Raw genomic sequence first — 10,972 nt, 5'->3', positions numbered from 1 at the left:
AACCCCTGTGTTTAAACACTTCCTTGCATAAGGGTATTTTTCTAAATCAGAAAGAGAAGATTGAAATCATTTCCCTGAAAAAAACCTTTCTTTCCCCATCTTTCTCAGGGAAGAGGTAAATTGGATCAACATTGATTACCATTGCATCGTAAATCAAGTTTGCTTATTCACACCTGGTTAAGCGGCTTCTCTTGATATCAGTTTCAACAAATGCAAGGCCATGGCATTAATGCAAATTTAAAAAAATGGCTGCTTTAATCACGTAAGGCTCAGGAAAGACAAAGTTATGGTTACCAAAGCAGCTGTAATTCAGCTCTCTTGAGCATATATAGCAGTACGTAATACTGATAGCCCGTTTTTTTCTCCGATTTCCTTGGACTTTCTTATAGTTTGCTTTGATGTGAAAATCAAAAATCTGGTTTCATATAGTGAACGTATTTATCAATCTCTATAGAGTCAGTTGTCAAACAAGCAAAAGTGGGTAAGTATATCCTATATTTGGAAAAACGAGAATAAAAGAGGTGAAAAAGTCAGAACAGTCCGAGAAAGCTGATCTACTTGTGGATCTGCAGTCAACCAACCTCTGTTAATGATACTGTAATGACTCTTTATGTTAGTGACATAAAAATGCACAGTTTAGAGCAGTGGTACAGGTTCACTAGGTTGTAAATCCCTTCAGATACAGTATCACTTTTATATGATGCATAAAAACAACCGGAGTTCATCCCCCTTGGTACTCTGCCTCCAACAGGAGCCAGTAGGTAGAGAAGGGGGGCTCCGGCAGCTTCCTGCAAGTCAGCAGGCAGGCAGCTCTGGACACAGCCCGAGGAGCAGCTCCTGTGCTGAAGCTCTCTCCCTGCCCCTCCAGCTCCAACTTCTCCCCTTTCCAGAAGGAAGGGAAGAAAAAAAGAATAAGAATCACTGTCACCATGGAGGCCTCCCCTTGCATACCTGATTGCACTCCCCATAACTTCAAGCACCCCAGGGGCTCCGTGGTCACTGCTACATCCAATGCCTTTAGCTGCAGAAGGACCTTCCCTGCTCCTTCTGCCCCAGACTGCACAATAGCTAGCTGCAGCCCCACAAACAGCTGTCCAGAGCGAGTGGAAGAAGTCTCCTCCCAACGCCTATTGCTCCTCTATCCTCCTTCCTCTCCCCCTTAGTTAAGAAGAATAGAGGTAGAAAAAAGGGAGAGAGAGAAAAAAAGGGGAAAAAAAGAAACAGAAAAGATGCAGCACACAGGTGCTTTTCCACCCTCCTTCTCCCACTTCCTTTTGCGCAGGTTCCCATATACAGCATGCACTGCCCTCCCTCAGTCTCTTCCCTGCTCCTTTCTACACCTATCCCCAGTCTGGCCTCTCTTGCAGTGCTGTCTGAGGAGCTGAAACTCTTCTAAAAACTACCCTTCCTCAGATCTCCCTTCCCAGACCCAGTATCATGGCAAAGAAATAGCAGGGAAACTGGGATATGGGAAAAAGGCTGAGGGAAAACCACTCCCTGACCACACCACCAGAGTTTGTCCCAGTCTCTCTGCATAAGCTTCCGGGCCGCAGAATCTCTGACAACTTTTTATCAGGCCAGAGACGTCTACTAGGGGTATATAGGGGATGGTCGGTTATCTCCCTTCCTGCCCTCAAAAAGGAGAAGGCATTTAACAGGGTGGACACCTCACAGGTTCCCTGTGGGCATCCGGTTTTGATATTCACTCTGTGGGATTCCTTCAGGAGCTGTACACACCTGAAGAGCACCTGGTGAAGCTTGAGCAGTTCCTGACTCAGCCTGTGGGCTTCAGGTAATGAGTGCATCAAGAACTGCCATCTGTGCAGCCATCTCAGCTCCACGGTCCTCAAGACTTTCCTCTGTCTTGACTGGCCTATCTGGCAGCTGATGCTTAATATGCCCACATACTGAATTAACTGAGCAAACATACATCACTGGCTAGGTGCGGTCTTCTTCACTAGGAGAAGTAGGATCCTGGTGGTCAGTTCTTTCTGTTCTAGTATAGATTTATGTAGTCCAAAGTGATTGATTTTTTTCTTCAGCAGTCTCGGGGGCTTCATTTTTGTATACCAGGCAGGCATAAGTTTAATGTTTCATTGCAAGAAAACATGGGGCTGCACATTAACCACTGGTATCAGCACTGTTTGGGATACGCATGATGAAGATCTTGTGGTAACACTGCATTTGACAATGTTGGGCAACACAGCGCTATGCTAAAATAGTGATCTGAAGTAATGGAAATATCTGCTTCCTCCTAACTATTTCTAATCCCATTACAACATTAAACCACTATACTCTCAACTGCTGTTTCATCTGATTGGTTATTTTCTGCTTAGTAAACAAATAGTCAGCATGGCCCTTGTGACTACTGCTTGTGCTGAAGTTAGTGGCCAAAGGCCTTGGCATCACTCCTTTTATATTTTGAGTGACCCTCGCCCTCCTCTCTTTTTCCATTCATTTTTTCCCAAACTCATTTGGTTTTTTTCCCCTGCCTTCTTTGGCCCTTCCTTCTTGGAGAAGGCTGAGGATTGATTGAGAATGGACTTCCCTGTGGCTAAAAGAATGACCAGTAAGGGAACAGTGATCAGGAGTAGATGCCTTGAGAAGAACAAGAACAGAACATGCAAGACACCTTCCCCAGGTCCCTTCCATTCTCCAATTACTTTCAGCTGAGGGGAATTTCCTAAGCTGGACGCGGTTTCCCTGTATTTAACCTTCCATGAATTTCTCTTCCGAGTTCTGTATACTTTTAGCATGGACGACATCCTTCAGTAATGAGTTCCACAGGTCTGTCATCTGCTACATGAAGAGTTCTTGCTTTTTCTAAATCCTTTTTTTTTTTTTAAATCCAGATTTTATTTGATATCCTTCATTCATTTATAGAAAGAAATACTGTTCACTATCCTTTGCTCCATACCCTCACTGTTTTTTCAGACCTCTATCATAAAACCCTGAAGTTGTTTTCTTTCAGGCTGATCAGTCCTAGTCTATTCCACTGTTTCTTGAATGGAGGCTGTACCAGACTTTCTGAATACAGTAGGTTTTTATGTGCTTAAATCTCTTTATGAAGTCTCCTCGTAAATCTGAGTCTACATCAACATTTTGAGAAAGGAACCTCTGAAGGTTGTCAGGTTTCAAGACAAAGCTCTCACCTTGCTTTGGAAAACCCCAGTGTATGATGATCACATTGTCTAATCATTTATTATTTGTTTGGGAGTATTTACAAAACATAATTTGCTTTTTCAGACAGCAAGAAGACACGGTCAGAAGTGATTTGACTCACCTGTTATCAATGGGCATCCGTGGAACAGAAAAATATGTATCTTTGGACAACAAGTGAGGACTGCTTCCACAGCAACATCAGTCAGATTCACACAGCGTTCCATGTGGATCTCCTGTTACAAAAATAGTAAAAATACAAGCCTGTTACAGCATCCATAGTTTTGGAGGTATCATTTCATTTTACCAACCATTATTATTATTCACTTCAGAGATTCCCTCCCAGAAGAAATTCTGACCTTCTACTCCTCTGTGCATTGATCCCATATATGGTCCTGTACAGATACCCTTAAGAAAAATAAGATAGCTTTCTTTATGAAGAATCAACACTAAAAAACACAAATTTGAGTTTTCCCAAAACACATATATCATTCAAAATAAATGAAAAAATTCTTCAAAGACATTTTACAGAGTTTGAGTCCCATCAGTTTTCCTGCATCACACGCTCCCCTAGTAATTTCTTGTCCAAGAGGATAGAGTGCAATTGAAGCCTGGGGCTTCCCAGAACAGCCAGGACTCATGAGTCTCTGTTAGGTTCCTAATATACATTTATATAGTTCTTAAAAGAAGACTAAGATCTCTTCCAAGAATAGACTATACATTTTGCATGTAGTAAAGAGAGAATAAATTCAGCAGTTGTCGGTGATCAAGAATTTTATTCAATAAAAAAAAATTTGCTACTTAATTTTTATAAAAAGATCTTGAGAAACAGTACAACATACTTTTAACAAGGCCCCTCAAAATTTTTTTCTGAGAGTGGTTGCTGACTTGGGAAGCTTGTTCTTGGAAGCTATAGCTAAGCTAAATTTCTTCCTCACCTAGCAATGTATGAGATTTTAAAACGTGTATGCTCTGATACTATAGTCCTTTCTCTGCTGATCAGATGTGGTTCTCCAAATGGCTAACAGCTTAAAGATTTATGCGCAGATGTAATTCCTAGAGTGGCTAGTTTTATCTGCAGAAGAAAACTCACGTTTATTTCAATATAATGTTCACAGATGAAAATTCCAGCTTTCAAAGAGAAATTTAAGTTTAGTCACATGCAATTTGAGAGGGTAAGCATGTATCCAGGTTTAAAAAGCAAAAAATAACAAAAAACCCACCCAACACTCCTTGCCTCTGTCAGCTGTCTCAATGCAAGAAAAAACAGAGGACTGAAAAAAGGAAGGATTATTATCTTTCTTTTATGGATGCGAAGGAGGAAGAAAATGTTTTTTCCAGCCTCACATAGTAGTAGACTCCAATCCCCTTACTCTTAGTCTGTTACTCACACCCAAAGTCATCTTTCTTCTCCCTGGTAATGTGCATCTGTATACTTTAACTTTTTTTTTTGGGGGGGAGGGTGGGGGGGCGGAAGAGGGGTGCTGAATGGGCGCTTTCTAAACTGCCTCCTATATCAATATATATAACATACCAAAAAAATGCAAAAAGAGAAGCGTAAAGTTAGTGGAACACGAGATCTGGGAAAATGTACTTTGAGTAGCCCAAGGTAAAGAAATAAGAATTTTTTTTATTGTGAAAGAGTACCTTTTCAAATGATGAACTTCAAGGATATTTAAAGAGCATATGAATGAAAGGGACCTTTTGTAATAAATATAATATCATACAGAATGATGACACAGAAAACAAGAACTGTGTTCATAAAAGCAAGAAATACAAAAAGCTAACGTATGTATCGTTTTTAGTTCACTATAATGGATAAGTGAAATGCGAGATTTGAACACCTCTGAATGAAGTAAAAAGTGTTATAAATCTGCCTTGTAGTCACAGTTTAAGATACTACTTTTTTCCCCCGAGTACCTGACAATAGATCACTGTTTATATATTTGCATTTTAATTTGATGGCACGAAGCAGAGGTTAGATGTTAATGACATAGAATAGAAAAAAAGACTAGACTAGAATAGAAAAAAAAGAGGAGTTTGTAGCAAATATCTTGATGTTCTGTATTAAGTTTCTTCTTCCCACTGCTCATAAATCAGGGATATAAACCCTTCCAGCTGCATATTTATACAGATAGCGCATAGCTTTGGTTTCTAAAATTATGCCATTCCACATAAAAACTTAAAATGTTTGACTTATTAAAACTGCAAAAATAAGCTAAATGCAAAAGCATTTAAAAATACAGCTTTTAAGAAAGAAGTCAGTACTAAGCACAGTAAAACAAACAAACCAAATCTAGACTATTCTTCAACATATTTCTCTCCATACCACTTCCACCCTGAAGGACTTTTAAAAATGTCATCAGGCTGGTATGACCCCAGTCTTGCAGACAGGGAAGCCAATCAAGCAAGTGGCATGACTGAAATTTTCCATTAGTTCCTCTAAAAAAATCAAAGCCAGCATTTTAATATTCTAACGTTGTATGGCAAGGGATAAGAAAGTTTATTTTTTATACAACTTCACTTGCACAGCCTGTACACTTGGTCACTTTTTAAATAATCCTCATATAAATTAAACAGAAATTAAAGAAGGATAAGACAACTGATAAAAGGAGCCCTCAAGCTCTAGCAGATATAAATCATTTTATTAGATAAACTGAGGATTTTCATACTGTTAGTCATATTTATGATCCCACTGTATCTCTTCTTGATACCAATCATTACTCTTCATTTTAAAATCCTTTCTCTTCCAAACAAATTCCTACTGTCTTTTACTTTCTTTACCACAAAATTGCTTCTCTCTGCCTGTCTCCCAAAAGTCATAGACTCATGGTAGTCCATGAAATATTTCAGTTATTATAAAATGTAACTAAGATAAAACCTATTGACAATAGGCTTGCTTAAGTTTGCCATGCAGCAGTCTTCTCCACTGAGAATTTTTCAGGCCCTACAGGTCTAAGGGACTGTCTTGTACTCGTTCGCTCTATTTTCTAATACTTTGTGTCTGCCTCTTTCCTTCTGCAGTGCATTAGAGGCATTTTCTCCTGTCCCTGGAATTCCTAGCTGCTTAGCTGCTTCTGAATTTAGCTGCGTTCACCAGGTACCTTTCTTGATCCCTTATACATGAGACAGGTCTTATGGAAGCTACCCAAGTTGCTCTCCCTGACAGAGCACTGCTCCACAGGCATCCATCCACAGCCCATAAAAATACCTGTGCACCTTCAAAGAAATGGTATCTATAGCAATGCAACCAGGAACACATTTTGCAAGCTGGACATTTTTATTAAAAATAACTTAATTTCTATGGCTCGAAGAAAAAGGGCTTACCCGCAAGAATATAATCCTCTGCAAAACATGGGCAGTGATAATATACAAGAGGGAAGAGAATACTGTCAAAGTAATTACACCAACATTGCTTGAAAACAGTTCAAGACTCTCTAAATCCTTATAGAACCTCACTCTAGTCAATGGCTTAATCAAAACTTATTATGATAAAATTCTGTGAAGAAATCTTTGCATTTTAAGAAAAACGTGCTAAAGGCTTTTGAGAATGACCTGATCCACATTACAGTGATACACATTGCTTCATATTTGTAGACCGGATAAGAGAAAGGTAATACGAAGGCTTTCCGAATATTCTCAGAGTTGTTTAGAAAATCTGGAGTCAATGCTTTGTTATGGCTAATGCTGTAACAAGCTAAAAGACAAAGACATTTTCAAGTCATTTCTAGGACAAAAAGAATTTATCTCACTGCCACGTTCTGAAAAATGGTATTTTCATCTCTACCACAAGACTTACCAAGACTAAACAAATCGTCCAGAAAAAACATCAGCTTAAAAAAAAAAAATCACATACGTACACCCTTCATATAAAACAAGAACAGTGATATTTTTTCCAGGTTGTTAATACTGTCAGTTGATCCAGATTTTCTACTTTGTTTTGTTGTTGCTGGTTTATAGCGTAAAAAACAACAACAACAAGAGTATGACTTGTTTCCCATCTTAACTTCTAGATTAGATTTCTTTATGAAAGCAAAAACATGCAGACAGGCAACAAAATTACTGTTTAGAAAAGTAGATCGTTTATGGGACTCTGGGATGCCTCTTCTCCATCATTTTATCACTGTCTATGTGTCTAGAGAATCCTTCTGCAAAGAGGACTTCATTTTCACAGCTGCTTTAATGAGCTAGATTTTTACCCAGAGTTGCTAATTTCTTACATCCATGAAATTCTCCACATTACTAATTGTGCTTGAATAGAATGATTCAATAGAATCAAGAAACAATTCCAAACAAACCAATGGAAAAGCAACCATTTGCATGTCATACACTTTTCTAAAACAATATAAGTTAAAATGAGCATGCTACATTCAGTAAAAGAAAATTCCTCTTGAAAAGAGACTGCAGTTCTCAAAAGGCTTGTCTGGGGCACTGCTACAGAGACAGAAAATATTCAAGTCATGACCAAAATCAGAGCAAACACGTAGACAAACATAAAGGCCTCAATAAAAACCACCCCTTAGAAATAATAATTAAAAAATGAAATATTTGATTTTTGCATTTATTTGTATTAGGTTAGATAAGTTACCTTTAAATTCTTTGAACATGTTCCACTCACTAGTGCTATAACGCCATCATCTGTTACCTAGAAAAACACAATTTTGTTATTTGTACAGTAGATTAAAGCTCAAATTTTTTTTTGAAAATGGCTACCTGGGAAAGATTTTTATACTAATGTATTCTCTCCCTGCAGTCACTGACCACATTTAACATCACAATATTTTCTTCCCAACTAAGCTTGTAAAGATTATCCAAGTATTTTTTTTTTCAGTCTACTAAACACTGCTGCGTTTTATTGCCATGTGATCTAGCCTAGCTTTCTACTGGGGTAACTCCAACTGTGTAGCTACAATAACGTACTAGTGGGTACACCATAGTGGTGAAGGCACAGGCATGTCTAATTCATAAGATTTAAAGCACTTGTGCTCTACCTGGACTAATTTTCCTCCTGTTCTCAGGACTGCCAGAACCGTGCTTGTGTCTCGGGTGCAGAAAGAAAATTAATTACAGGAGTCTTGTATCTACAGTCTTACTTCTACTCTTGAAGTAAACCAGTTATACATGCCAAAATTCCTCCGAACAAGCAGTCTTACAGAACCAGTCGTATATCGGCACTAAAAAGCACATCAAAGTGGCTACAGACAGCCATGAAGCAATGACAACCCGTAAGAGACAGGAGAGAGACAAAGGACTTCCCTTTCCTTAGAACAGCAAGAAAGGCCAAATATATATACATCTATTGACGCTTTTCTGAACAGGGTGTGACTACTTGTGTGGACTGAAAAACAACTGGCCTTGGCCATGAAAAAAAAAAGAGTAAAAAATAGGAAAACAGAACAACAACAAAAACCCTAATAAAGAATTTCAAAACTGTCCAGACATTAAGCCCCTAGTCATATACAGAGTATTAACCTTGCTCTATGTTTGTTTTTTCAGTGACTAAAAGCCTTTCTTCCTGGGCTGGTTCCTGGAAAGAGTTGGGAAATGTGCCAGATTTTCGTGACATAGGGCCAAAGCCTCCATCGATACGAGGAAGGTGTTTAGTTTTTTCCCATTTTGTTTCTCTGCCCAATAAAATGTAAGCTGCTTATGACCTCAATTCTGACAGAAAAGTTTTTTCTTGATTAGTGAGTTGAATTGATTCAGAGAGGTTTCACAACCGCCAGAGAGCGCACCGCAGAGGCAGGACCACATGGCAGAGTGGAGGAGAAGAGAGCAAGGACCAAAGAAACAGGACGAGATCTCTCCCTTTCAGTGGCAGAGAGCAATCAGATCAGCTCCGCTACTTGTGGACAAGCAGAACGTACTTCTTCAGACAACTTACAATAATTTAAGACTTTAGAAGAATGTATATAGTCTATCCTTTAATTTAACCTAGACAAAGCAGAGAAAAACCTGAAGAAGACAGTCGTCATATTTATCTTTTAAAACACTGATCACGCAACACACAAATGGAGTTTCTGTATAAATAAAGAACAAGACCGATACAGGGTATGACTGTATTGATTTCCATTTAACCGAATGTTTTGAATTTTTTCCCCACTTACACAGCAAAGCTAATTCGGCCTTCTTAAATTCCTAATTCCTATGCGTACAACTAGTTAGAGAGATCTATGTCTGAGCAAAGACAGATGCTACAAAGTCTGGCCCTGGAGAAACAATACTCTGGGGAAAGTGAGGCTGGTACGACACAGAAATTGAGCAGGCATAGAAACCCTATAACATGAAGCACATTTGTACTCAAATGAAAATACATCAGACCAGAGTTAAAACTAATTTAACCTGAAGGATCTAGCCGCAAGGGTAAGGCGCAACTTTTCAGGAAGAGATACATTTTGCATAATAGAGCTGTAAGAATTATGCCACCAGAAAAACTCTCTGATACAACACTAAATAATAGTATTTAGCCACTTGCCTAACAACAGGCAAGGCCTCATTTCATACAAGCATAGCAATGGATTGTACTTCCATTGATCTATCAAGGTCCCTGTTGCCTAGCACCTCTGTAAGTCCATCTGCCTAGATGTTCTCCAATTCCTCATCTGTAATACAGAGAAAGAGTACAGTGATTGCTACTCTTAACATCTATTTTGCAGCCTCTGGCAACTGCTGGATAAAAGTTTGTGTTTTTCCTGCCTGCAACCATATAAGGGTTTGCAAAATCTTACCCACAGTGCCTAATGGGTGAAAATATGATAAGTGAGAAAATTAAACATGGTAATTCAAGTACTCTCTTGTCACACAGCTTACATTATCTAAAAATAAAAATAACGTTCTGTAGCTTAGCCTTACAGATTACCTTGAGACAATGCCTGTTTTTTTTCTGAGAGCTGACAACTCTGAAAAAGCTTTTCCAGTCTATTTTTTCATTTTAAGAATTAGCACTCATGATGATGTTCTCTTCCATAGCTTTGAGAGAAGAATAAACTTCTCCAGTTTGCTAATTTGGGATGGGAAGAAGAGGAGAAGAGAAAGCATGAGTGTTTTGGGAACTATATGTTTTGATACATACAAATAACATTTTGGCAGAAAAGCAGGTAGGAAATGGAATAAAGATTTCCTGCAACATGTTTTAGCAAGAGGAAATGTTAATACTGCATATATTTTGAAAGCATTTGGGTCTCTCTCACCACTAGCCTTGCCCAAATACACCTATGCACAAATCATGATATAGTTTATATAAGTTTGGCGTCACAGTGGCAAAAATGTTGGCTATGGTCCTCAACTTGTGCTTCTGCTGCTGATAAACAAAAGAAGTTGTACTCGCTCTAGGGAAGCTGTTGAAAATTCTTGGCAGAGATAAGACCCGCGGGAAGAAAAAAACCTAACCCAACCTTCTTAAGAGACTTAAGTTATCTCTAGAAAGCTTTTAGTCAAACCAATTGAGCTCGTTATTTAATATTTATTATTCAGCATTGGAACTTTGTCTGTGTTTGTCTCTGAAAAAGAATCCCAAGTGAACATAAAGTTGTTAGTGAAGATAACTTTGGAAAAAAGCTAGCAGATGCTTGCAGATGAGGCAAGACAGGGAAAGCACAGATTTCTACCCTTCCTAGGGGAAGACCCTGCGAGAAGATGTATTCTTTTCCTAGCCTACAGTTTTACAGATTTTCTATTTTACAAACATGAGAAAGAATCCAAAACATGACCAAGTTTATATTATTCCATTAAAATAATCCAAGAACTCTTTTCCAGAAGGTTTGAGAAATGCTATCATCCAAACTAATTCCTAGTGGATGTTCCATGCCAGGTC

General features: G+C 38.6%; 1 protein-coding gene across 4 annotated transcripts in view; it reads right to left on the bottom strand.

Moving 5' to 3' along the window:
- AMN1 (antagonist of mitotic exit network 1 homolog) overlaps positions 1 to 10,972 on the bottom strand; it is a 32,598-nt gene that overhangs the window by 4,327 nt on the left and 17,299 nt on the right. For all 4 annotated transcript variants that reach the window (XM_009679880.2, XM_068946270.1, XM_009679879.2 and 1 more), the window contains exons 5-6: positions 7,748 to 7,804; positions 3,284 to 3,395 (exon numbers count right to left, since the gene is read on the bottom strand). In XM_009679880.2, coding sequence (XP_009678175.1) covers positions 3,284 to 3,395; positions 7,748 to 7,804 — 169 coding nt within the window. The remainder of the gene's footprint in view (positions 1 to 3,283; positions 3,396 to 7,747; positions 7,805 to 10,972) is intronic.

This window comes from Struthio camelus, chromosome 1, assembly GCF_040807025.1.
Source record: "Struthio camelus isolate bStrCam1 chromosome 1, bStrCam1.hap1, whole genome shotgun sequence".
NCBI lineage: Eukaryota > Metazoa > Chordata > Aves > Struthioniformes > Struthionidae > Struthio > Struthio camelus.
This window is presented reverse-complemented; position numbering and strand designations above follow the sequence as displayed.